The 26,672-nt window shown below is 44.5% G+C and overlaps 1 protein-coding gene across 1 annotated transcript in view; it reads left to right on the forward strand.

The window, feature by feature from the left end:
• The first annotated feature begins 2,902 nt into the window (after positions 1–2,902).
• The window catches only part of LOC135532204 (BLOC-2 complex member HPS5-like), a 49,944-nt gene continuing 26,174 nt past the window's right edge, over positions 2,903–26,672 (forward strand). Inside the window, 11 exon segments of the mRNA XM_064959806.1 lie at positions 2,903–3,063; positions 9,896–10,021; positions 13,645–13,755; positions 14,282–14,346; positions 15,729–15,921; positions 16,413–16,543; positions 16,760–16,978; positions 18,849–19,009; positions 19,849–20,027; positions 25,037–25,195; positions 25,453–25,621. Coding sequence (XP_064815878.1) covers positions 9,914–10,021; positions 13,645–13,755; positions 14,282–14,346; positions 15,729–15,921; positions 16,413–16,543; positions 16,760–16,978; positions 18,849–19,009; positions 19,849–20,027; positions 25,037–25,195; positions 25,453–25,621 — 1,495 coding nt within the window. The 5' untranslated portion in view covers positions 2,903–3,063; positions 9,896–9,913.

Raw genomic sequence — 26,672 nt, forward strand, 5'->3', positions numbered from 1 at the left:
AGGCCTTCCCCCCCCAGTCCTCCCAGGCCTTTCCCCCCCCAGTCCTCCCAGGCCTTTCCCCCCAGTCCTCCCAGGCCTTTCCCCCCCCAGTCCTCCCAGGCCTTTCCCCCAGTCCTCCCAGGCCTTTTCCCCCAGTCCTCCCAGGCCTTTCCCCCAGTCCTCCCAGGCCTTTCCCCCCCCCAGTCCTCCCAGGCCTTTTCCCCCCCAGTCCTCCCAGGCCTTTCCCCCCCCAGTCCTCCCAGGCCTTTTTCCCCCCCCCCCAGTCCTCCCAGGCCTTTCCCCCCCCCAGTCCTCCCAGGCCTTTTTTCCCCCCCCCAGTCCTCCCAGGCCTTTCCCCCCCCCAGTCCTCCCAGGCCTTTTTTTTCCCCCCAGTCCTCCCAGGCCTTTCCCCCCCCCCAGTCCTCCCAGGCCTTTCCCCCCCAGTCCTCCCAGGCCTTTCCCCCAGTCCTCCCAGGCCTTTCCCTCCCAGGCCTTTCCCCCCCCAGTCCTCCCAGGCCTTTCCCCCCAGTCCTCCCAGGCCTTTCCCCCCCCCCAGTCCTCCCAGGCCTTTCCTCCCCCCCCCCCAGTCCTCCCAGGCCTTTTCCCCCCAGTCCTCCCAGGCCTTTCCCCCCCAGTCCTCCCAGGCCTTTCCCCCCAGTCCTCCCAGGCCTTTCCCCCCAGTCCTCCCAGGCCTTTCCCCCCAGTCCTCCCAGGCCTTTCCCCCCAGTCCTCCCAGGCCTTTCCCCCAGTCCTCCCAGGCCTTTCCCCCCAGTCCTCCCAGGCCTTTTCCCCCCCAGTCCTCCCAGGCCTTTCCCCCCAGTCCTCCCAGGCCTTTTCCCCCCAGTCCTCCCAGGCCTTTCCCCCCCCAGTCCTCCCAGGCCTTTTCCCCCCAGTCCTCCCAGGCCTTCCCCCCCCCCCCCAGTTTTCCCCCCCCCCCAGTCCTCCCAGGCCTTCCCCCCCCCCCAGTCCTCCCAGGCCTTTTTCCCCCCAGTCCTCCCAGGCCTTTCCCCCCCCCCCAGTCCTCCCAGGCCTTTTTTCCCCCCAGTCCTCCCAGGCCTTTTTCCCCCCAGTCCTCCCAGGCCTTTTCCCCCCCCCCCCAGTCCTCCCAGGCCTCCCCCCCCCCCCAGTCCTCCCAAGCCTTTTTCTCCCAGACCTTTTTCCCCAGAGCTGAGGACCGGGTCCAGGGAACCTGTCTGTATGTTGGATGGAGGCTGGCTGGCAGTCAGGCATCTGAATATGGCAATACTGTAAAGACATTTGTCTACTGTATGGCTACGTCCCATAGGGCACGCTATTCCCTAGATAGTGCACAGCATTTGACAAGGGCCCTCAGAGCCCAATTGGCCCTGGGTCAAAAGTAGTGCACTGAATAGGGTGCTATTTGAGATGTTGACTCTGCCCCCAATCACACTTTAAAACTGCACTGGTATGTAATGTCTGTTCTGTTTCTAGCTGCACTGAAGACACCGTCTGGATGTTAACTCAAACATTAAAGTGAAATATATTAATGTTTTTGTTCTTTTTGTTCTGGTTTTTAGCTTGTTTCTTGGTGTTTTAGTAGTTGGTGAGGCTGTTGTATATGATTTATGGGTGGAAGGTGTAGGATGAAGCTGTAGACACTGATCTGAGATCATTATTTGCTTTTCTCCAGAAATTGTTTAAATTTAGGGGAAGCTGATCCTAGATCTGTAGCTAGGGGGGGGGGGGGGGAACTACACTCCAAAAGCTGTGTTCAACCAGAAGGATTTACATGTACTTGTGTGGTCTAAAATTCTTTAGAAATGCCCAACGGTCAGAATGAAGACTACAGTAGGCTCTCTATCGTAGCCTGGTTATACCAGAGTAAATGTGTTACGTTTGGTGGTTTAACCAGGCTATAGGCTCTCATCAGGGCCGTATTCACATCTGATCTTGGATCAGATGTATTATCTGAGAAAAGAAGAAACCCACACACTGCTCTTACTAGAATTGCTGCTCTTTATTAAGCTTTCCGTATGCTTCAGAGCAGTGGGGGGGTTTCTTTATATATATTTTTTCCACGTGTTTAATTGTTAGCATGTGTAACGGATGTGAAATGGCTAGCTAGTTAGCGGTGGTGCGCGCTAATAGCGTTTCACTCAGTGACGTCACCATGCACCTGCAAATAAATATAGCTCAGATGTGCAAGTGCCTTTTTGAATTTTGATTCATTATGACCTAAAAGGCAAACAGCTCTTACATCATCACTACTACTCTGGGAGGCTTTCTGAATCAAGAGGAAAATGAGCTCTCTAAAGCAGTGCTTGTCTCATGTCATTGTAAATAAGAATTTGTTCTTAACTGACTTGCCTAGTTAAATTTAAAAAAAAAAATACAATTCCCTACATAGGACTCTAGTCAAAAGTGGTGCACTATGTAGTGCACGACATGGGGAATATAGTGCCATTTAGGAAGCAGCCCTATCCTCATCTCATGTTAGTGGGCTATTTTGGTGTGTGCTGCAGAGGATGTCTTGGGCATTTTCTCATGTTTCAATCAATAGAGGGTTGCTAATGGACTGCACCACTAACCCAACACTTGCCTATGAAGTGTGCCTGCGCCACTGAAAGTAGTGCACACTCACAGAAACAAGATGCGAGGGGTGGATTATATTGTAATGAACCTAAAACACAATATTTATTTTGATTTATTTCTACAAGTATTATTATGCACAGTAAACTAATCAGCCATGTCTTATTCTACACACTGACAAACCATCACTTAGGTTTTTATTTTATTTTTATTATTTTAGCTGACAAACGAATGACCATGGTTACATTCATTTAAGAACTCGTGGATTTAAACGTCAAATAAAACGATTTTTTTAAGGGGGCACTGAACAGTCTAGTGTAGTAGGGACACACCTCCTTGAAAGAATAGTACCAGTAAATTCAGACTTCAGGAAGTGTGTCCCATCACAACCGGAGGCGGAGGAGTCGACAGTTCATTCTAGCTAGAAAGTAAACAACTCACGTTAAACACACACGGCTAAGGACATGAACTGATAGTAAACTGTGTATCACGAAGATTGAATCGCGATTTAAACAGCGGGGACTGTAATGCCTGGTAAGTTTGTGACAAAACTAAACAAACGATTGCCTAGCCGCTAACGTTAGCTCGCTAACTTTCCCTACCCATCGCAAGCGAGACCGCTTGGTTAACAAGGTATACCTAATCAAAACAACAATAACATTTGATAATATGGACAATGATCAGTCAGACACAACACTGACTATTCAAAAACAAATAATCGGAACTTAGTTTGCGTTTTTACACTTTAGATAGCGAAGTTATGCGATTTTTCTTCCCATTGTGGAGGCACTTTCCCCACTACGCAGGGTCCCGTGATGCCCAGCCATCGTTAAAGGACAATAATTCGTACACCACCTATACCGACACCACCCCCCCTTTAAATTTTACAAATGCTTTCAAATCAAGCCTAAACCAGTTACATTCAGATGGACATCTAAATTCAATGTCAAGTGAACAAAAGCCTAACTTAGTTGTCACAGCAAGCAAGTGTTACTTTCATTATCTAATGTAAACTGTGTAAGCTGTGGCATTGTTGGAATGTGAAAGTTTTGTTGTCAAGTTCTTTTGCAGGGAACTAGTTGTCAGATATGGTGGTTCAAAGTCATTTACAGCAAAAACCCTTTAGCTTAGTTTCAGAAATTAAACTTTTTTTATTTTTTTTGCTGATCATACATTTCTCAAAAGGTTTTTTCCTTTTATGCATTAGTGCTTTTTACAGTTATCATCTTTTTTTTAAACTCTTGGTAGCTGGTGGGGGGAAAGTGGAGTCATGATGTTTCCATTTGAGAGGAGGATGGTGAGAGTCATATGACAGAAGGCAGCCGAGGGTTGGCTAATACTGGTAGGTCACTATAAAACTTCCATGTTGCGGGAAAACGCAGACGGAATCCAGACAAATTAAACGGGAATTAAACAATATTCAAAAATGTATTGAACTTAGTAGGAAATAAACAATGTGTTTTTTTAACGTATTAGAACATGCATCAGTGACTCGTATTTTCCTGCAACATTTTGAAACTGATCAGGAATGCTCCTGTCCGTGTCCGTTATTCCAGAGGACAATTTGGACGAGATATTTTTTTTCTCCCAAACTTCCCCCTGTAATTATTTATAGTTTTAGTTTTCATAAAATTGATAGTTAAGACAGAAACCTGGAGTTGTTTTTTTTCTAGGCGTGAAGATATTTCAATAAATCCAGGCGATAACAGGCTGCTACACTGAGAATTCCCCTTTTTTTCTCTCTCTCAAGTGTCTAAACCAAACCTTCTTTGGTGTGGTGTCGCAATAATGTTTGAATTGAGGAAGTGTGATCATAATAATTTGGTTATGTTAGTGATCCGCAGTACTTCCCAAATGCCCCCGGGCCTTCAGATGTAAACTAAACAGTGCAGTTACACTTGAGATGCGTTTTAAAGGCTATGGATGAGAAATGTAATTTATAATTTCTAAACGTTTAGGTCAGTTGTATGCTGTTTCGCAATCTATTAACAGCAAGGGTTGCATTAAATGTGCGCAATATTTTTTACTGATGCATTATGGCAATATTCAATTCATACGCACAAAACAGAAACACAAGCATTCACTGTGAAAGTTGATACGTGGAGGCCATTCATATATAATAGTTCATGCGTAGCACTTCGTTCAATTGATCGAATCGGTTATTGTTTTCTTGCTCAACCGGTGGGCAACACCTGTCAAACTCGGACATTTCTCTCAAAACACAGGGATGTCAATTCGCACGGGACTAGTATTATCAGAGGAGCTTGGAGTTCGCCCCCCCCAAAAAAACTGTTGGTTATTCAGGCCGGAATTGTTACTCTCCTACGGTAAAATGAATGCCATGGCGGATTCGGACGGGATTTAAATAACAGATGAGGTGTTTAGTGCTCGTGCACATAATTCCATTACTCGTCCTCCACCCAGTAAAACTAATCGCGGGATGGGATACATTTTACCGGGCTGGTCATTTAGTTATGTGCACGAATACAATCCACATCCGTAATTTTAGTCCCGTCCGAATCTGCCATGGCAGTAATTTGTACTATTATCCCAGCTCTAACTTCAAGGTCCTCTGATAATACTTATATTGTGCGAGTCGTCATCCCAGTGTTTTGAGGGATATTAGAGTTTAACAGATGCTGCACACAATTTGTGTAAAAACATGGGAACAAATGTATGCTTAAAACAAAGCGTTATGTAGGCAGCCTACAGATGAATGATCTGTTTTGTCACATATCTAGTGCCTTACTTCTCTTTTTAAAAGGTACCATACTTCTCTTTTAAAATATGAAGTGGACGATATTGTGCCAATGAATTGCCAAATTAGTCAGTTAATTAAATGTCTGCATAGGTTACAGACAGTTAATTATTCTTATTGATATACATTATTATTTTGACTTTCTCCGAACTGAAGGCCAATATTAGGCTATCACTAGACAAGACAAATATCTTCACGCCTAGAATAGCATCCAGGCTTCCGTCATTAACGTTCCATTGTGAATTAGGGGGAAAAAATGTATTTCACTTTTATTTAACCAGGTAGGCCAGTTGCGAACAAGTTCTCATTTACAACTGCGACCTGGCCAAGATAAAGCAAAGCAGTGAGACACAAGCAACAACAAAAATGACAGGTACATGCTGGAGTAATAATTACATAATAATACTAGTCCCGGTGTGATTAGGGTTTAGGGTTAATATCTGGCAGAATGGTATCATGATTATTTGGATCAATTCAGTGGCCGTTTCGTTTAACAAACTGCAGAGCACTACAGTAACACCGCAAACCAAACAACGCTCTCTGATTGGTGCCACGTACCGTGTTGCCATGTTCGCGGTTTTCCCGACTTTGAAAAACATGTCACAGGGGAAAGTGTATGGGTTGCGGGTTTTGGGGCTATTTTTAAGTTGCACCGCGGCCGCCATGTAATTTCTCTTCAAAATAAATATATACTACTGTTAGTTGCTTCTGGCAGTGAGGCAGGCTGCTGCTGAGTGAGGGGTGAGGAGGGCCGAAGCGGTGCGTGTGTTGAGAGAGCACTACAGCTATTGGCTGAGTCATTTGAGCGAGAGGAGAGGGAACTGCACTTGGTCACGTTGTGACAACTTTTATCCAGTTGTAGGTAAGCTATTTTGGTTTGACATTACGGAGACACCTATTTCCATAAAATATATTAATACGCTAAAACTGATGCACATCAACAAATAATGGAGACAGAGCACTGGAACATGACTTTGTGCGTACTAGAGCGCATTACATACACTATCGTTCAAAAGTTTGGGGTAACTTAGAAATGTCCTTGTTTTTGAAAGAAAATTACTTTTTTTGTCCATTAAAATAACATCAAATGGATCAGAAATACATTGTTAATGTTGTAAATGACTATTGTAGCTGGAAACGGCAGATTTTTAAAAATGGAATTTCTACATAGGCTAAAGATGCCCATTATCAGAAACCATCACTCCTGTGTTCCAATGTCACGCTGTGTTAGCTAATCCAAGTTTATCATTTTAAAGGCTAATTGATCATTAGAAAACTCTTTTGCAATTATGTTAGCACAGCTGAAAACTGTTCTGATTTAAAGAAGCAATAAAACTGTCCTTCTTTACTAGTTGAGTATCTGAAGCATCTGCATTTGTGGGTTCAGGCTCAAAATGGCCAGAAACAAAGAACTTTCTTCTGAAACTCAGTCTATTCTTGTTCTGAGAAATGAAGGCTATTCCATGAGAGAAATTGCCAAGAAAGTGAAGATCTCGTACAACTCTGTCTACCACTCCCTTCACAGAACAGCACAAACTGGCTCTAACCAGAATAGAAAGAGGAGTGGGAGGCCCCGGTGCACAACTGACCAAGAGGACAAGTACATTATAGTGTCTAGTTTGAGAAACAGACACATCACAAGTGCTCAACTGGCATCTTCATTAAATATTACCCACAAAACACCAGTCTCAACGTCAACAGTGAAGAGGCTCCGAGAGGCTAGCCTTCTAGGCAGAATTCCTGTGTCTGTGTTCTTTTGCCCTTCTTAATCTTTTCTTTTATTGGCCAGTCTGAGATATGGCTTTTTCTTTGCAACTCTGCCTAGAAGGCCAGCATCCCGGAGTCACCTCTTCACTGTTGATGTTGAGACTGGTGTTTTGTGGGTACTATTTAATGAAGCTGCCAGTTGAGGACTTGTGAGGTGTCTGTTTCTCAAACTAGACACTCTAATGTACTTGTCCTCTTGCTCAGTTGTGCACCGGGCCTCCGGTAGCCGTAGTATATTGGCCATATACCATACTCCCTTGTGCCTTATTGCTTAATCATAGCAGTCAAACAAGTTACATTGACATTCATTCATGGGAAACGATCTAGCGAGTTTAATTAGGGCAAATGATCTTTTTCTTGCGACATAATCAAATACATCTCAATGTTTGTTTTTTATTTGTAGGAAAACCGAAATTTGTTTCTAATGTCGTTACTACAATATGTCTTCTTAATTGGCTCGATAACGTTATGGAAAAAGGTATAAATGTGTATAAATATGGCAGTTCCTCTCTGGGCTATTTTTCAGGCCTTTTGGGTAGGTTTTGGGGCTACAAACTTTAGCTAGATCTGGCAACCCTGGCCGCATGCACACTTGTACCTACACATACAATGCAACTTTTCTTCAATTTTTTTCTTTCTTCCCAGACCTCAAAATTGGTCTCCTGATGTGGTTTAAGCATTGTTGTCGACTTTAATATTGTTTTGTATTTTGATTTAAACAGTGTAATTTTGAGAAAGAACTGGGAAAAAACGATTGTATAGGGCCCTACACTAGGAAGTTGAGGGCAGCTGAGGGTTGGCCAACTCTAGGAGACGAATGAACGAGGAGCAGACAGAGGGCTAGCTGAGCTGCATCTTTACAATTTACACAGGATGATACATTTCTCAGATTAAATAGGGCTGGCTACAACATACGTGTTTTTATCTCAGCTCACTGGTCACCATAGCAGCACCCTGGTCACTGGTCACCCCCAAAGCCAATTCCTACTTTGGTCACCTTTCCTTCCAGTTCTCTGCTGCCAATGACTGGAACGAACTGCAAAAATCACTGAAGCTGGAGATTCTTCCTCACTAGCTTTAAGCACCAGCTGTCAGAGCAGCTCACAGATCACTGCACCTGTACTTAGCCTATCTGTAAACAGCCCATCTATCTACCTCATCCCCATACTGTATTTATTTATTTATCCTTTGCTCCCCAGTATCTCTACTTGCACATTCATCTTCTGCACATCTACCATTCCAGTGTCTAATTGCTAAATTGTAATTACTTTGCCACCATGGCCTATTTATTTCCTTAACTTACCTCATTTGCACTCACTGTATATAGACTTTTTGTTTTCTTTTGTTCTACTGTATTATTGACTGTGTTTTGTTTTATTCCATGTGTAACTCTGTGTGTTGTATGTGTCGAATTGCTATGCTTTATCTTGGCCAGGTCGCAGTTGCAAATGAGAACTTGTTCTCAACTAGCCTACCTGGTTAAATAAAGGTGAAATAAAAATAATATGTATATATATTTTTTGGTTTGATTAGACCGTGCTCGTCAGTCTTCTAGAAATACTTTTTCAATAGCCCCATGACCAAGCTTTTTTTTTCAAAATCTTTTGCTCAATGGGTGTATGTGTGTGTGGTGTCTGGTACTGTGACAGCAGAAAATAAAACAATATATTCTCTCTCCCTCATTTCCTTTCCCCTTCTCTATCCCCCTCTCTCCTTCTCTATCCCATTCTCTCCTTCTCTATCCCATTCTCTCCTTCTCCCCCTATCCCATTCTCTCCTTCTCTATCCCCATTCTCTCCTTCTCTATCCCATTCTCTCCTTCTCTATCCCCCTCTCTCCTTCTCTATCCCCCTCTCTCCTTCTCTATCCCCCCTGTCTATCCCCCTCTCTCCTTCTCTATCTCCCTTCTCTATCCTTCTCTCCTTCTCTATCCCCTCTCTCCTTCTCTATCCCATTCTCTCCTTCTCTATCCCCCTCTCTCCTTCTCTATTCTCTCCTTCTCTATCCCATTCTCTCCTTCTCTATCCCCTCTCTCCTTCTCTATCCTCTCCTTCTCTATCCCTTCTCCTTCTCTATCCTCCTCTCTCCTTCTCTATCCCCCTCTCTCCTTCTCTATCCCCCTCTCTCCTTCTCTATCTCCTTCTCCTCTCCTCTCTATCCCCCTCTCTCCTTCTCTATCCCCCTCTCTCCTTCTCTATCCCCCCTCTCTATCCCCTCTCCTTCTCTATCTCTCCTTCTCTATCTCTCTCCCTTCTATCCTCCTCTCCTTCTCTATCCCCTCTCTCCTTCTCTATCCCCTCTCTCCTTCTCTATCCCCCTCTCTCCTTCTCTATCCCCCTTCTCTCCTTCTCTATCCCCCTCTCTCCTTCTCTATCCCCCTCTCTCCTTCTCTATCCTCCTCTCTCCTTCTCTATCCCCCTCTCTCCTTCTCTATCCCCCTCTCTCCTTCTCTATCCCCCTCTCTCCTTCTCTATCCCCCTCTCTCCTTCTCTATCCCCCTCTCTCCTTCTCTATCCCCCTCTCTCCTTCTCTATCCCCCTCTCTCCTTCTCTATCCCATTCTCTCCTTCTCTATCCCCCATTCTCCCTCCTTCTATCCCCCCTCTCTCCTTCTCTATCCCTTCTCTCCTTCTCTATCCCCCTCTATCCCTTCTCTATCTCCCTTCTCTATCCCCCTCTCTCCTTCTCTATCCCCTCTCTCCTTCTCTATCCCCCTCTATCCCTCTCTCTCCTTCTCTATCCCCCTCTCTCCTTCTCTATCCCCCTCTCTCCTTCTCTATCCCCTCTCTCCTTCTCTATCCCCCTCTCTCCTTCTCTATCCCCCTCTCTCCTTCTCTCTAAGCTGGTCAGGACTGTAACCATGCCCATGTTACCTGTAGTGCCTGAAGTCCAGAGTCATGTGCTGGCTGAGTTTGACTGTCTGGACCCCCTGCTCTCTGCACTCCGCCTGGACTCTGGCAGGCTTAAGGTAGGTCACGCCTGCACGTTATTATTATTATTGTTATCATGCACATTATTATTAGTTGAGAAAAGTTTAGAGGTTCGGCTCCAAATATTCAATTGATTTGTTGACGATATGTAAACGATAGCACGATATGTAAACGGTAGCACGATATGTAAACGGTAGCACGATATGTAAACGGTAGCACGATATGTAAACGGTAGCACGATATGTAAACGGTAGCAGACAGCACGATATGTAAACGGTAGCACGATATGTAAACGGTAGCACGATATGTAAACGGTAGCAGACAACACGATATGTAAACGGTAGCACGATATGTAAACGGTAGACCGATATGAATGTAGCAGACAACACGATATGTAAACGGTAGCAGCACGATATGTAAAGCGGTAGCACGATATGTAAACGGTAGCACGATATGTAAACGGTAGCAGACAACACGATATGTATAGCAGACAGCACGATATGTAACGGTAGCAGACAACACGATATGTAAACGGTAGCAGACACGATATGTAAACGGTAGCAGACAGCACGATATGTAAGCGGTAGCAGGTAGCAGATAGCACGATATGTAAACGGTAGCAGACACGATATGTAAACGGTATACACGTAAAGCGGTAGCAGACAGTACGATATGTAAACGGTAGCAGACAGCACGATATGTAAACGGTAGCAGACAGCACGATATGTAAACGGTAGCAGACAGCACGATATGTAAACGGTAGCGATATGTAAAGACAGCACGATATGTAAACGGTAGCAGACGATATGTAAGCGGTAGCGATATGTAAACGGTAGCAGACGGTAGCACGATATGTAAACGGTAGCAGACAGCACGACAGCACGATATGTAAACGGTACGCAGACAGCACGATATAAACGGTAGCAGACAGCACGGTAAACGGTAGCAGACAACACGACATGTAAACGGTAGCACGATATGTAAACGGTAGCAGACAACACGATATGTAAACGGTAGCACGATATGTAAACGGTAGCAGACAGCACGATATGTAAACGGTAGCAGACAGCACGATATGTAAACGGTAGCAGACAGCACGATATGTAAACGGTAGCAGACAGCACGATATGTAAACGGTAGCAGACAGCACGATATGTAAACGGTAGCAGACAGCACGATATGTAAACGGTAGCAGACAGCACGATATGTAAACGGTAGCAGACAGCACGATATGTAAACGGTAGCAGACAGCACGATATGTAAACGGTAGCAGACAGCACGATATGTAAACGGTAGCAGACAGCACGATATGTAAACGGTAGCAGACAGCACGATATGTAAACGGTAGCAGACAGCACGATAGCGGTAGCACAGCGATATGCTTGGTAGCAGACAGCACGATATGTAAACGGTAGCAGACAACAGACAGCACGATATGTAAACGGTAGCAGACAGCACGATATGTAAAGCGGTAGCAGACAGATATGTAAACGGTAGCAGACAGCACGATATGTAAACGTAGCAGACAGCACGATATGTAAAACGATATGTAGCAGACAGCACGATATGTAAACGGTAGCAGACAGCACGATATGTAAACGGTAGCAGACAGCACGATATGTAAACGGTAGCAGACAAGCACGATATGTAAACGGTAGCAGCAGACACGATATGTAAACGGTAGCAGACAGCACGATATGTAAGCGGTAGCAGACAGACACGATATGTAAACGGTAGCAGACAGCACGATGTAAACGGTAGCAGACAGCACGATAAAGTACGATATGTAAACGGTAGCAGCACGATATGTAAACGGTAGCAGACAGCCACGATATGTAAACGGTAGCAGACAGCACGATATGTAAACGGTAGCAGACAGCAGATATGTAAACGGTAGCAGACACAGATATGTAAACGGTAGCAGACACACGATATGTAAACGGTAGCAGACAGCACGATATGTAAACGGTAGCAGACAGCACGATATGTAAACGGTAGCAGACAGCACGATATGTAAACGGTAGCAGACAGCACGATATATAGCGGTAGCAGTCAGCACGATAAACGGTAGCAGAAAGCACGATATGTAAACGGTAGCAGACAGCACACGATATATGTAAACGGTAGCAGCAGACAGCACGATATGTAAACGGTAGCAGACAGCACGATATGTAAACGGTAGCAGACAGCGGTAGCAGACAGCACGATATGTAAACGGTAGCAGAACAGCACGATATGTAAACGGTAGCAGACAGCACGATATGTAAACGGTAGCAGACAGCACGATATGTAAACGGTAGCAGATAGCACGATATGTAGCAGACAACACGATATGTAAACGGTAGCGATATGACAGCACGATATGTAAACGGTAAACGGTAGCACGATATGTAAACGGTAGCATGTAAACGGTAGCACGATATGTAAGCGGTAGCAGACAGCACGATATGTAAACGGTAGCAGACAACCACGATATGTAAACGGTAGCAGACAGCACGATATGTAAACGGTAGTAGCAGACACGACGTATGTAGCACAACGGTAGCACGATATGTAAACGGTAGCAGACAACCACGATATGTAAACGGTAGCACGATATGTAAACACGATATAAGCGGTAACGGTAGCAGCGATATGTAAACGGTAGCAGCACGACAGCACGATATGTAAACGGTAGCAGACAGCACGATATGTAAACGGTAGCAGACAGCACGATATGTAGCAGACAGCACGGTAGCTGCAGCAGACAGCACGATATGTAAACGGTAAGCAGACAGCACGATATATGTAAACGATATGTAAGCGGTAGCAGACGCACGATATGTAAGCGGTAGCAGACAGCACGATATGTAAACGGTAGCAGACAGCACGATATGTAAACGGTAGCAGCACGATATGTAAGCGGTAGCAGATAGCATGATATGTAAACGATATGTAAACGGTAGCAGACAACACGATATGTAAACGGTAGCAGACAACACGATATGTAGCACGGTAGCAGATACAGCACGATATGTAAAGCGGTAGCATGACAGCACGGTAGCGCGATATAAACGGTACGCAACGGTAGCACGATATGTAAACGGTAGCACGATATGTAAACGGTAGCACGATATGTAAACGGTAGCACGATATGTAAACGGTAGCACGTTATGTAAACGGTAGCACGATATGTAAACGGTAGCACGATATGTAAACGGTAGCAGGATATGTAAACGGTAGCACGATATGTAAACGGTAGCAGACAGCACGATATGTAAACGGTAGCGCGATATGTAAACGGTAGCACGATATGTAAACGGTAGCATGATATGTAAACGGTAGCAGACAGCACATTTAGCCGTAGCAGTGGCAAACCTACCAGCACGATCTCTAGATAGTTAGCACATTGTAACCCAACTAGCCGGCAGTGGCAAACCTTCCTGTGGATATTTAGTCTCAAATTTCGAGCAGCTGGAGGACAAACTGCAAGGACAACCGGTAGAATAAGTTTAAATGTATTTTAATTTTTTCCCTCAACATTCTGACTCGTGAGGAGCATTCACACAGTTTTACACTCCCCAATGTATCAGGCTGTATATACTGCATTGTTTGCATTGTTTATTGAAGCCTGATTTAATCAGCCTGCGTTTTGAAAACCCTCTCTTTTCTTGTCTGTCAGTGCACCTGCCTGGCTGTGTCGAGGAAGTGGCTGGCTTTGGGAACGTCAGCTGGAGGGCTGCACCTCATCCAGAGGGAAGGATGGAAGCAGAGGCTCATCCTCACACACAAGGTAGCGTATATAATGTTGTCGTCTACTTCCTGGTAGTAAAATAAAATAATAAACGGATTGACAGGATATACCACCTGTTTGTTGTTATTAGATAGATACTGTACATACTCCTGTTTTTAATAACGTTGCACGAGCGATCCAGAACAGCACATCTCCTGTTTCTGTAGTGTGAGTCAGCTTGATGTCCAGTACACCCCCCTGGACAGGACACTAGTCTATCTCCTGTTTCTGTAGCATGAGGCAGCTTGATGTACAGTACACCCCCTGGACAGGACACTAGTCTATCTCCTGTTTCTGTAGTGTGAGGCAGCTTGATGTACAGTACACCCCCTGGACAGGACACTAGTCTATCTCCTGTTTTTGTAGTGTGAGTCAGCTTGATGTACAGTACACCCCCTGGACAGGACGCTAGTCTATCGCAGGGCCTTACCCTCAATCCATCTCCTTAATTCTGAGTGCCAGGTCCCATTTTTACGGTCTTTGGTTTGACTCGGGATCAATAAGTGTCCTATTTCTTCTATCTCAGGAGGGATCTATCACTCAGGTGTCGTGTTGTCCACACGATGAAGACTTTATTGCTGTGGCAACAAGGTAAAACATGTTTTTTAAATAACTCAAAACATAGAAATTCATTTGAAGTTCACATGTTTACTCACTTCAGTGACTTCAACTTCTTCAATAAGTAAGTGTCAGGCTTTTTCAGTTTGCTTTCTTGTCTGTCTGCCTCCCAGTCTGCCTCTCTCTCTGTCTTTCTCTGCATGCTGTAGGTCAGGACCTGGTTGTAGCTAAACTAGGGGTAGATTTAGAATGAAAGGTTTTCTCTGTCTCTATGTCTCAGTCAGGGTCTGGTGGTAGTCTAGGTGTTAATACTATACTACTGTCTCTTGTCCTCTAGTCAGGGTCTGGTGGGGATCTGTCTGTCTGTCTGTCTGTCTGTCTGTCTGTCTGTCTGTCTGTCTGTCTGTCTGTCTGTCTGTCTCAGTCAGGGCCAGGTGGCTGTCTGTCTGTCTGTCTCAGTCAGGGCCAGGTGGTTGTCTGTCTGTCTGTCTGTCTGTCTGTCTGTCTGTCTGTCTGTCTGTCTGTCTCAGTCAGGGCCAGGTGGTTGTCTGTCTGTCTCAGTCAGGGCCAGGTGGTTGTCTGTCTGTCTGTCTCAGTCAGGGCCAGGTGGCTGGCTGGCTGGCTGGCTGGCTGGCTGTCTGTCTGTCTCTGTCTGTCTGTCTGTCTGTCTGTCTGTCTGTCTGTCTGTCTCAGTCAGGGCCAGGTGGTTGTCTGTCTGTCTGTCTGTCTCAGTCAGGGCCAGGTTGTTGTCTGTCTGTCTGTCTCAGTCAGGGCCAGGTGGCTGTCTGTCTGTCTGTCTGTCTGTCTGTCTGTCCGTCTGTCTGTCTCAGTCAGGGCCAGGTGGTTGTCTGTCTGTCTGTCTGTCTGTCTCAGTCAGGGCCAGGTGGCTGTCTGTCTGTCTGTCTGTCTGTCTCAGTCAGGGCCAGGTGGTTATCTGTCTGTCTGTCTGTCTGTCTGTCTGTCTGTCTGTCTGTCTGTCTCAGTCAGGGCCAGGTGGTTGTCTGTCTGTCTCAGTCAGGGCCAGGTGGTTGTCTGTCTGTCTGTCTGTCTCAGTCAGGGCCAGGTGGCTGGCTGGCTGGCTGGCTGTCTGTCTGTCTGTCTGTCTGTCTGTCTGTCTGTCTGTCTGTCTGTCTCAGTCAGGGCCAGGTGGTTGTCTGTCTGTCTGTCCTCTCTGTCAGGGCCTGGTGGTCGTCTGTCTGTCTGTCTGTCCTCTCTGTCAGGGCCTGGTGGTCGTCTGTCTGTCTGTCCTCTCTCAGTCAGGGCCTGGTGGTGGTCTGTCTGTCTGGTCCTCTCCTCTCCTCTCCTCTCCTCTCCTCTCCTCTCCTCTCCTCTCCTCTCCTCTCCTCTCCTCTCCTCTCCTCTCCTCTCCTCTCTGTCAGGGCCTGGTGGTGATCTGTCTGTCTGTCCTCTCTCAGTCAGGGCCTGGTGGTAGTGTGGGAGCTTCAACTTGAGCGTCGTGGCAGACCAGAGAGGGTCAGTGTTTCCTGGGAACACCGTGGCCAAACGCTCACCTCTCTCTGCTGGGACACCGCAGCCCTCAGGGTGTTTGCTGGGGACAAAGGGGGCAAGGTGTCCTTCCTCCGCGCTGGATCCTCCAAACTCGGAAAGGTAATGGAAAACTAACCGTTGGGTTTTATTTTGGGGAGGTGAAAGATATATTAGCCTGGTCCCATCTCTATTTGTGCTGTCATGCCAACTCCTATGGTCTTTGTCATGCCACATGTCTGGCATGAGAACACTGGTAATGGTTGGCGGCAGGGTAGCCTAGTGGTTAGAGCGTTGGACTAGTAACCGAAAGGTTGCAAGTTCAAACCCCCGAGCTGACAAGGTACAACAAATCTGTCGTTCTGCCCCTGGACAGGCAGTTAACCCACTGTTCCTAGGCCGTCATTGAAAATAAGAATTTGTTCTTAACTGACTTGCCTGGTAAAATTAAATTAAAATTAAAATCTGGCACCAAGCTAGGAATAGCTACTGCACTTAACTGCACCTGATAATCAATTCATTTTCTTTTCTCCCTTCCCCATACCGTGATCTATTACAATCTCCATCTTACGCATCCTGTCTAGTCACATGACCCTTTGTTCTGTGTTGTCCAGGGCTCAGCGTTTGTGATATTCCCCGTCCAGACCATCACTACTGTGGATTCCAGGGTGGTTCAGCTGGGTTATCTGGACGGACGACTGCTAGTGTCCTCTCTCAGCCGCTGCTACCTCTGTGACACGGAGAGGTGAGTGTGGGGACATAACTGGGGGCAGTAGGCCGCCCAGATGATACAGAAGTGTTGTGGAAGCATAAAAAAATATATTTTTTAAATATTATATATTTAAAAAGAAAAATATATATAAACATTTTAATATTAGTGAGTAATGTTATCTGGTAAATGTCTCAAGTTTGGTCTATAAGGTTAAAGGTACCACCCAGTTCCTCCTCTTACGACCCGCAGGGAGAAGTTCTGGCGTGTCGGTAACAAGGAGCGTGACGGAGAATACGGAGCGTGTTTCTTCCCTCTGAGCCGTGGCGTGGCCGCTGGCCAACCTCCTCTGCTGTACTGTGCCAGGCCTGGGTCTAGAGTCTGGGAGGCCAGCTTCAGTGGAGATGTCCTCAGCACGCACCAGTTTAAACAGCTGCTGGCCATACCGCCTGCACCTCTCATCAGCTACAGGTGTGTGTACAGTGGCCTTCAGGAAGTGTTCCCTTTTTGACTTATTCTACATGTTGTTGTGTTACAGCCTGAATTCAAAATGGATTGAATATTTTTTTTTAAATTTTGTAATAAAAAAAATGAATATTTTTTTTTTAAATTTTTTAAATTTTTATTTTTTTAGCCATCAACACAGAGTACCACATAATGACAAAGTGAAAACATGTATTTTGTTTTATTATTTATTGAAAATGAAATCCAGATATCTAATTTACATAAGTATTCACACCCCTGAGTCAATAATACTTCATAGAAGTACCATTTGGTGGCTATTTACAGCTGTGAGTCTTTCTGGATAAGTCTAAGAGTTTTCCACACTGCAAGATAGGCACTTTATTCATTTTTTTAATTCATCAAGTTGGTTGTTGATCCTTGCTAGTCAGCCATTTTCAAGTCTTGCCATAGATTTTCAAGACAATTTTTTTTTAAAGTCCAAAACTGTAACTAGGCCACTTAGAAACATTCAATGTCGTCTTGGTAAGCAACTCTGCTTTTTTTTAACCAATAGGTTCCCTTCTTTGCGAGGAATTGGAAAACCTCCCTGGGCTTTGTGATTGAATCTGGGTTTGAAATTCACTGCTTGACTGAGGGACCTTAGAGATAATTATATGTGTGGGTTACAGAGATGAAGTAGTCATTCAAATATTATGTTAAACACTATTAATGCACACAGAGTGAGTCCATGCAACTTATTATGTGACTTGTTAAGCACATTGTTACTCATGAACTTATTCAGGCTTACCATAACAAAGGGCTTGGATACTTATTGACTCTAGACATTTCTACTCCTGAACTTATTCAGGCTTACCATAACAAAGGGCTTGGATACTCAAGACATTTCTTAAAACATAATTACACTTTGACATTATTGGGGTATTGTGTGTAGATCAGTGACCCAAAAAATATATTTTTTTAAATTTGGGCTGTAACAACAGTGTGGGTGTGTGTGTGTGTGTGTGTGTGTGTGTGTGTGTGTGAACTTCTAGGTCCTAGAATCTAGGGGGATTGACTCTGTACATTGTAAGCTAATATATACAGTACCAGTTTAAAAAATATATATATATATTCTCTACATCGTATAATAATTGTGAAGACTTCAAAACTATGAAATAAAAAAGAGAATCATGTAGTAACAAAAATAGTGTGAAACAAATCAAAATATATTTGAGATTCGTCAAATAGCCACCCTTCAAATAGCCACCCTTTACCTTGATGACAGCTTTGCAAACTCTTGGAATTCTCTCAACCAGCTTCATGAGGTAGTTACCTGGAATGCATTTCAATTAACAGTTAAAAATTATTTGACCAATATGGAGGGTGATGGAGTGCTGCATCAGATGCCCTGGCCTCCACAATCCCCCGACCTCAACCCAATTGAGATAGTTTGGGATGAGTCGGACCGCAGAGTGAAGGAAAAGCAGCCAACAAGTGCTTAGCATATGTGGGAACACCTTCAAGACTGTAGGAAAAGCATTCCAGGTGATGCTGGTTGAGAGAATGCCAAGAGTGTGCAAAGGTAAATATATAACACTTTTTTGGTTACTATGTGTTGTTTCATAGTTTTGATGTCTTCTATTATTCTACAATGTAGAAAATAGTTACAAAAAAAAAAAAAAAAAATCCTTGAATGAGTTGGTGTTCTATAACTTTTGGCCAAATAGCTAGCATTTCGGTAGCACGACTGGGTAAGATGCTTCAGGAGGGCGGTCACGTGTTTACGAGGCAGAGGTCCTGGGTTCGAGCCTCTGTATGAGCAGAAGGAAGCTGTACTCACTTTAAGCCGCGTGACCTCCTTTACACTAATACTGTTTGTGTTTTTGTTTATCTGCAGAAGTGAGCCCCATTACAACCGAGCCCAGAAGAGTTCCCAGTCCATAGCCTTCCCCAGACTGTTATACTTTGGGGATCAGAACCTGCTGACGTGGACAGACTCGGCTATCTATGTCTTCACTCCTCAGAGTGGCCAGGTACTGCTGTGGACCGAGGTCAAAGGTTAGTAGCAGTAGCTTTAGGTAGTAGTTCAGCATTCTCCAGTAACAACAAACTAACTACACTGAACAAAAAATATAAACACAACATGAAAAGTGTTGTTCCCATGTTTCATGTGCTGAAATAAAAGATCCCAGAAATGTTATATACACACAAAAAATCTTATTTCTCTCAAATGCACAAATTTGCTTTGATCTCTTAGTGAGCATTTCTCCTTTGCCCAGATAGGTGTGGCATATCAAGAAGCTGATTAAACAGCATGATCACAGGTGCACCTTGTGCCGGGGGACAATAACAGGCCACTCTAAAATGTGCGGTTTTGTCACACAACACAATGCCACAGATGTCTGAAGTTTTGAGGGACAATGAGGGTATGTTGACTGTAGGAATGTTCATTGCTTCTTCCCCTGTGGGATCGTCCGGGGAGGAGTCTCAGTCTCATCCATTCCTCTGACACCTGACCACCTGTTCACCTTCACCGTCAGTCATCCTAGCTGTCCAGCTACCCACACATATTCCACTAATCTTTCAATGTGTAATGGGTATTTCTGTCTGTAATAAAGCTCCATTGTGGTGAAAAACTCATTCTGATTGGCTGGGCACTCCTGCCAAGTCATGTGAAATCCATAGTTTAGAAATTGTTGCATGTTGCGTTTTTATAATTTTGTTCAGTGTAGATGTTGTATTTGAGTGTACATTTCAGATCTGTGACTATTAATGTCTCTAGATGTTTCTAGATCTTTCTCTACTACCCTTCGGTTAAAAAGCCAGAAAGATCAATTTAATGTTCTGAAAAGAAAATGGACACTCAATTATTTTTCTTTTTTTTTCTTCTTCTCCAGACGTGGTTGAGATAGCGGTGTACCGCAACGAGCTGTTCTGTCTCCATGGTGACGGCCGCATGTCCCACCTCTCGCTGTTGTCTGTGGAGCGGTGTGTCGACAGGTTGCTACGCAGGGAGGCGTGGTCTCTAGCGGCCACGGTCTGTGTGATGTTTCAGCATGCGATCGCCCCCAGCAGGGTGAGACTCGTATTACTGCAGCTTTTTCACCCCAAACCCTGTACTCAAAGTACTCTTAAGGGCGTTTTTGAGCTGTAGTTTGAATCAGACTTTTTTTTTTGTATTTTTTTCTTCTCATTTGGTTCAGGTGGTTTGACAATGCCAAATGTCAAACTAACAAAACGTTCCAAAACAAAACCACATATCCATGCAAGCATTTCTTTATTGAACAAAAATAGCCACTCTCTGGGCTGGCCCGCCCATTAGGCAGAATTAGGCCTTGGTCTACCCCTCATAGACTCTAACTTCTTTAGCACCTATTGACGATAGTATCTTCCTTACAGAGGGTTTTTGTTAAGAGCCCCGACACTCGGTCTGAAACGTTGACACGCATCGCTAGCGGTCGTGTTTTGGAAATGGGGACTATATTTTTCATATCAGCTAGGAAAAAATTACAAATAAAGGTTAAATTGATACACATCTGAGGGTTTGTGTTTCCCACACGGCCATATCTTCATGTTATAGAGCACCTGGGATAATTATCTAATCTAACGTCCTCTGAACATCTGGGATAATTATCTAATCTAACGTCCTCTGAACACCTGGGATAATTATCTAATCTAACGTCCTCAACACCTGGGATAATTATCTAATCTAACGTCCTCAACACCTGGGATAATTATCTAATCTAACGTCCTCAACACCTGGGATAATTATCTAATCTAACGTCCTCTCAACACCTGGGATAATTATCTAATCTAACGTCCTCTCAACACCTGGGATAATTATCTAATCTAACGTCCTCTGAACACCTGGGATAATTATCTAATCTAACGTCCTCTGAACATCTGGGATAATTATCTAATCTAACGTCCTCTGAACACCTGTGTGTGAATTTAACTCAGGAAGTGTAGTTTAGTAGGGTGGAGGCATCTGTAACTGCTACAGTGTAGTTTAGTAGGATGGAGGCTCTATAGTTGTATGGATCTATAACTGCTACAGTGTAGTTTAGTAGGATGGAGGCTGTATGGATCTTTAACTGCTACAGTGTAGTTTAGTAGGATGGAGGCTGTATGGGTCTGTAACTGCTACAGTGTAGTTTAGTAGGATGGAGGCTGTATGGGTCTGTAACTACTACAGTGTAGTTTAGTAGGATGGAGGCTGTATGGATCTGTAACTACTACAGTGTAGTTTAGTAGGATGGAGGCTGTATGGATCTGTATTTTTACTGATGAAAAAGAGATTACAGACAAGACTTTACAATTTACATTACATATTAATGTTTTTAAATGTATCTATCAGCTCCACATACATGTCAGTACACACACACAACCAGTAGGTCACCACAACCAGTAGGTCACATGTCAGTACACACACACAACCAGTAGGTCACATGTCAATACATACACGCAACCAGTAGGTCACATGTCAATACACACACACAACCAGTAGGTCACATGTCAGTACACACACACAACCAGTAGGTCACATGTCAATACATACACTCAACCAGTAGGTCACATGTCAGTACATACACTCAACCAGTAGGTCACATGTCAGTACATACACTCAACCAGTAGGTCACATGTCAATACATACACTCAACCAGTAGGTCACATGTCAGTACATACACTCAACCAGTAGGTCACCACAACCAGTAGGTCACATGTCAATACATACACTCAACCAGTAGGTCACATGTCAATACATACACTCAACCAGTAGGTCACATGTCAGTACATACACTCAACCAGTAGGTCACATGTCAGTACATACACTCAACCAGTAGGTCACATGTCAGTACATACACTCAACCAGTAGGTCACATGTCAGTACATACACTCAACCAGTAGGTCACCACAACCAGTAGGTCACATGTCAGTACATACACTCAACCAGTAGGTCACATGTCAGTACATACACTCAACCAGTAGGTCACATGTCAGTACATACACTCAACCAGTAGGTCACCACAACCAGTAGGTCACATGTCAGTACATACACTCAACCAGTAGGTCACATGTCAGTACATACACTCAACCAGTAGATCACATGTCAATACACACACTCAACCAGTAGGTCACATGTCAGTACATACACTCAACCAGTAGGTCACATGTCAGTACACACACTCAACCAGTAGGTCACATGTCAGTACATACACTCAACCAGTAGGTCACATGTCAATACACACACTCAACCAGTAGGTCACATGTCAGTACACACACTCAACCAGTAGGTCACATGTCAGTACATACACTCAACCAGTAGGTCACATGTCAGTACACACACTCAACCAGTAGGTCACATGTCAGTACATACACTCAACCAGTAGGTCACATGTCAGTACACACACTCAACCAGTAGGTCACATGTCAATACACACACTCAACCAGTAGGTCACCACAACCAGTAGGTCACATGTCAGTACACACACTCAACCAGTAGGTCACATGTCAATACACACACTCAACCAGTAGGTCACATGTCAGTACACACACTCAACCAGTAGGTCACATGTCAGTACACACACACACACTCAACCAGTAGGTCACATGTCAGTACATACACTCAACCAGTAGGTCACATGTCAGTCCATACACTCAACCAGTAGGTCGCATGTCAGTCCATACACTCAACCAGTAGGTCACATGTCAATACACACACTCAACCAGTAGGTCACATGTCAGTCCATACACTCAACCAGTAGGTCGCATGTCAGTCCATACACTCAACCAGTAGGTCACATGTCAGTACATACACTCAACCAGTAGGTCACATGTCAGTACATACACTCAACCAGTAGGTCACATGTCAGTACACACACTCAACCAGTAGGTCACATGTCAGTACATACACTCAACCAGTAGGTCACATGTCAGTACATACACTCAACCAGTAGGTCACATGTCAGTACATACACTCAACCAGTAGGTCACATGTCAGTACATACACTCAACCAGTAGGTCACACGGGGGAGAGCCGTTGTGCCGTGAGGTGTTGCTTTATTTGTTGTTTGAAACCAGGTTTGCTGTTTACTTGTGCTTTATAAGATGGAAGGGAGTTCCATGCCCTCGTGTCTCTGTTTAATACTGTACTTTTCCTTGACTGTGTTCTGGACCTGGGGACTGTGAAAAGATCCCTGGTGACATGTCTGGTAGGGTAGGTGTGTGTGTCAGAACTGTGTGTGAGTTGACTATGGAAACAATTTGGGATTTTCAACACATGAATGTTTCTTATAAAAACAAGAAGTGACGAAGTCAGTCTCTCCTCAACTCTTAGCGAAGAGAGACTGGCATGAATAGTATTAATATCAGCTCTCTGATTACAATGAAGAGCAAGACGTGCTGCTCTGTTCTGGGCTGCAGCTTAACTAGGTCTGTCTTTGCAGCACTGGACCACATGACTGGACAATAATCAAGATTAGACAAAACTAGAACCTACAGGACCTGGAGTGTGGAGTGTGGTGTCAAACAAGCAGAGCATCTCTTTACTATAAACAGACCTCTCCCCATCTCTTTACTACGGACAGACCTCTCCCCATCCCTTTACTACAGACAGACCTCTCCCCATCTCTTTACTACAGACAGACCTCTCCCCATCTCTTTATTACAGACAGACCTCTCCCCATCTCTGTATTACAGACAGACCTCTCCCCATCTCTATACTACAGACAGATCTCTACCCATCTCTGTATTACGGACAGACCTCTCCCCATCTCTGTATTACAGACAGACCTCTCCCCATCTCTATATTACAGACAGACCTCTCCCCATCTCTTTATTACGGCCAGACCTCTCCCCATCTCTTTACTACAGACAGACCTCTCCCCATCTCTTTACTACAGACAGACCTCTCCCCATCTCTTTACTACAGACAGACCTCTCCCCACCTCTTTACTACAGACAGGCCTCTCTCCATCTCTTTACTATGAACAGACCTCTCCCCATCTCTTTACTACAGACAGACCTCTCTCCACCTCTTTACTACAGACAGGCCTCTCTCCATCTCTTTATTACAAACAGACCTCTCCCCATCTCTTTACTACGGACAGACCTCTCCCCATCTCTTTATTACGGCCAGACCTCTCCCCATCTCTTTATTACAGACAGACCTCTCCCCATCTCTTTATTACGGCCAGACCTCTCCCCATCTCTTTACTACAGACAGACCTCTCCCCATCTCTTTACTACAGACAGACCTCTCCCCATCTCTTTACTACAGACAGACCTCTCCCCACCTCTTTACTACAGACAGACCTCTCCCCATCTCTTTACTACAGACAGACCTCTCCCCATCTCTTTACTACAGACAGACCTCTCCCCATCTCTTTACTACAGACAGACCTCTCCCCATCTCTTTACTACAGACAGATCTCTCCCCATCTCTTTACTACAGACAGACCTCTCCCCATCTCTTTACTACAGACAGACCTCTCCCCATTTCTTTACTACAGACAGACCTCTCCCCATCTCTTTACTACAGACAGACCTCTCCCCATCTCTTTACTACAGACAGACCTCTCCCCATCTCTTTACTACAGACAGACCTCTCCCCATCTCTTTACTACAGACAGACCTCTCCCCATCTCTTTACTACAGACAGACCTCTCCCCATCTCTTTACTACAGACAGACCTCTCCCCATCTCTTTACTACAGACAGACCTCTCCCCATCTCTTTACTACAGACAGACCTCTCCCCATCTCTTTACTACAGACAGACCTCTCCCCATCTCTTTACTACAGACAGACCTCTCCCCATCTCTTTACTACAGACAGACCTCTCCCCATCTCTTTACTACAGACAGACCTCTCCCCATCTCTTTACTACAGACAGATCTCTCCCCGTCTTTACAACCATTGAATCTATATGTTTTGACCATGACAGTTTACAATCTAAGGTAACGCCAATTAATTTAGTCTCCCCAACTTGTTCAACAGTCACACCATTCATTACCAGATTCAGCTGAGCTCTAGAACTTAGGGAATGATTTGAATATCCTCCGTGCTCATCTGTTTACCGTTCCCAGGCCAGGAAGTCGATTCCCATCGACCGACTGGATCACCTGAGGTCACAGCTCAGTGTGACCACCCACCTGGATCTGATTGGCCAGCTGGAGGAAGTGGTCGCCAAGCTGGAGCCTCTAGACTCCGCCTCCAGCAGTCGCAGGAGCAGCATCTCCTCTCATGTGAGTCTGGTCCTGTTTGTCCCTATCAGGACACAGTAGTTCTGAACTATTAAAGGTAGTTGAAGAGATGTTATATTGGTATCTCACGATTTACAACAGTGTATCTTAATTTGTGTAGTGTCTACATAAAGACACTTTTATAACCCATACACAACACATGCATACATAACAAGCAGTGCAGGACATAAGCCTTTATGTCCTCCTTATGAATGTGTAATGAAGTCTTTGTTGGTACCCTCAATCTATTCTTTATTCAGGAGAGCTTCAACGTCCTGGACTGTGGCATCTACCGTGTCATTAGCCGGCGAGGCAGCCAATCAGACGAGGAGACCAGCTCCCTGGTCAGCCAATCGATGCTTGAGGAGGAGCGGCTGAAGGAGTTTAGCTTTGTTCAGGAGGAGGAGGAGCAGCAGGGGGCGGAGCATGGTAAGAGACTGGTGAAAGGTTCTGTTTAATAACCCACCAATAGGAAGTTCTCTAACCAAACTGGGGGAGGGAGATAACAATGTTTTTGAAGCATTACGGTGGCGCGATTTCATTTTGTATGAGGAAGTCAAATGTGAAAGAAACTACTGTATAATAAATCTCTAATAGCATTACGGATCAGACCCTTTTTTCAAGGTCAGACTAAAATGGCATACCTAAATCTAACTTCCGGTAGCTCAGAAAACTGGAACAAGGAGATGTGTATTCTTGAAAGGAATCACTTTGAAGTTTGTGGAAATGTGTAATTAATGTAGGAGAATATAACACAAAAGATCTGGTAAAAGATACAAACGCCTCCAACAACACACAAAACATCACATAATTCTGCCCCCCAAAAAAACTATGACAAATGCTTTCAACTAGTGGGATAATTGGCGAAGTGAGTGGTGCTGCCATGTGTGTCCACTTTGTCAAAGGCAGGGACGTTTAAATATGTTGCTTGTCCATTCCCAGCATGCCTCTCTCCATGGTGCTGTTGGAGAGGCTCGATGTAACAGATATAAGCCTATGGTAGGAAGAATATAACACCATTAGTTCAGGTAAAATATAATACAAACAAATTCAAACTGTAGAACCCAGTTCTGACATTTTGAATATAAACATGGATTTTATCAAACAAAACTAAGCAATATTGTATTTCCGGATGACAAATCAGAGCAAGATTACTAAATGTAAAGTACATTATTTACCTTCAGAGGTGAATATATCACACCAGTTGCCGTGATATAAGTGTTTTGTTGATGTACACTATCCTCAAACAATAGCAATGGTCTTTTTTTCTTACTGTAATAGCTACTGTAAACAGAACACCGGCAGTTAGATTTACAATAATCGTAAGTTTTCTGTCCACAGAAGTCTTTCGCAGATAGTTGGCTGTTGTCTACAACGTCATTCTAGTCACATGATCTCATATTGTCCCAGTGTAGGGACACCGATCCAGTAGTATCATCCTCGACACATTTACCACATCAGTTTTTGTTTTGTGTTTACT

This window comes from Oncorhynchus masou, unplaced genomic scaffold (assembly GCF_036934945.1).
Source record: "Oncorhynchus masou masou isolate Uvic2021 unplaced genomic scaffold, UVic_Omas_1.1 unplaced_scaffold_1767, whole genome shotgun sequence".
In the NCBI taxonomy this organism is placed as follows: domain Eukaryota; kingdom Metazoa; phylum Chordata; class Actinopteri; order Salmoniformes; family Salmonidae; genus Oncorhynchus; species Oncorhynchus masou.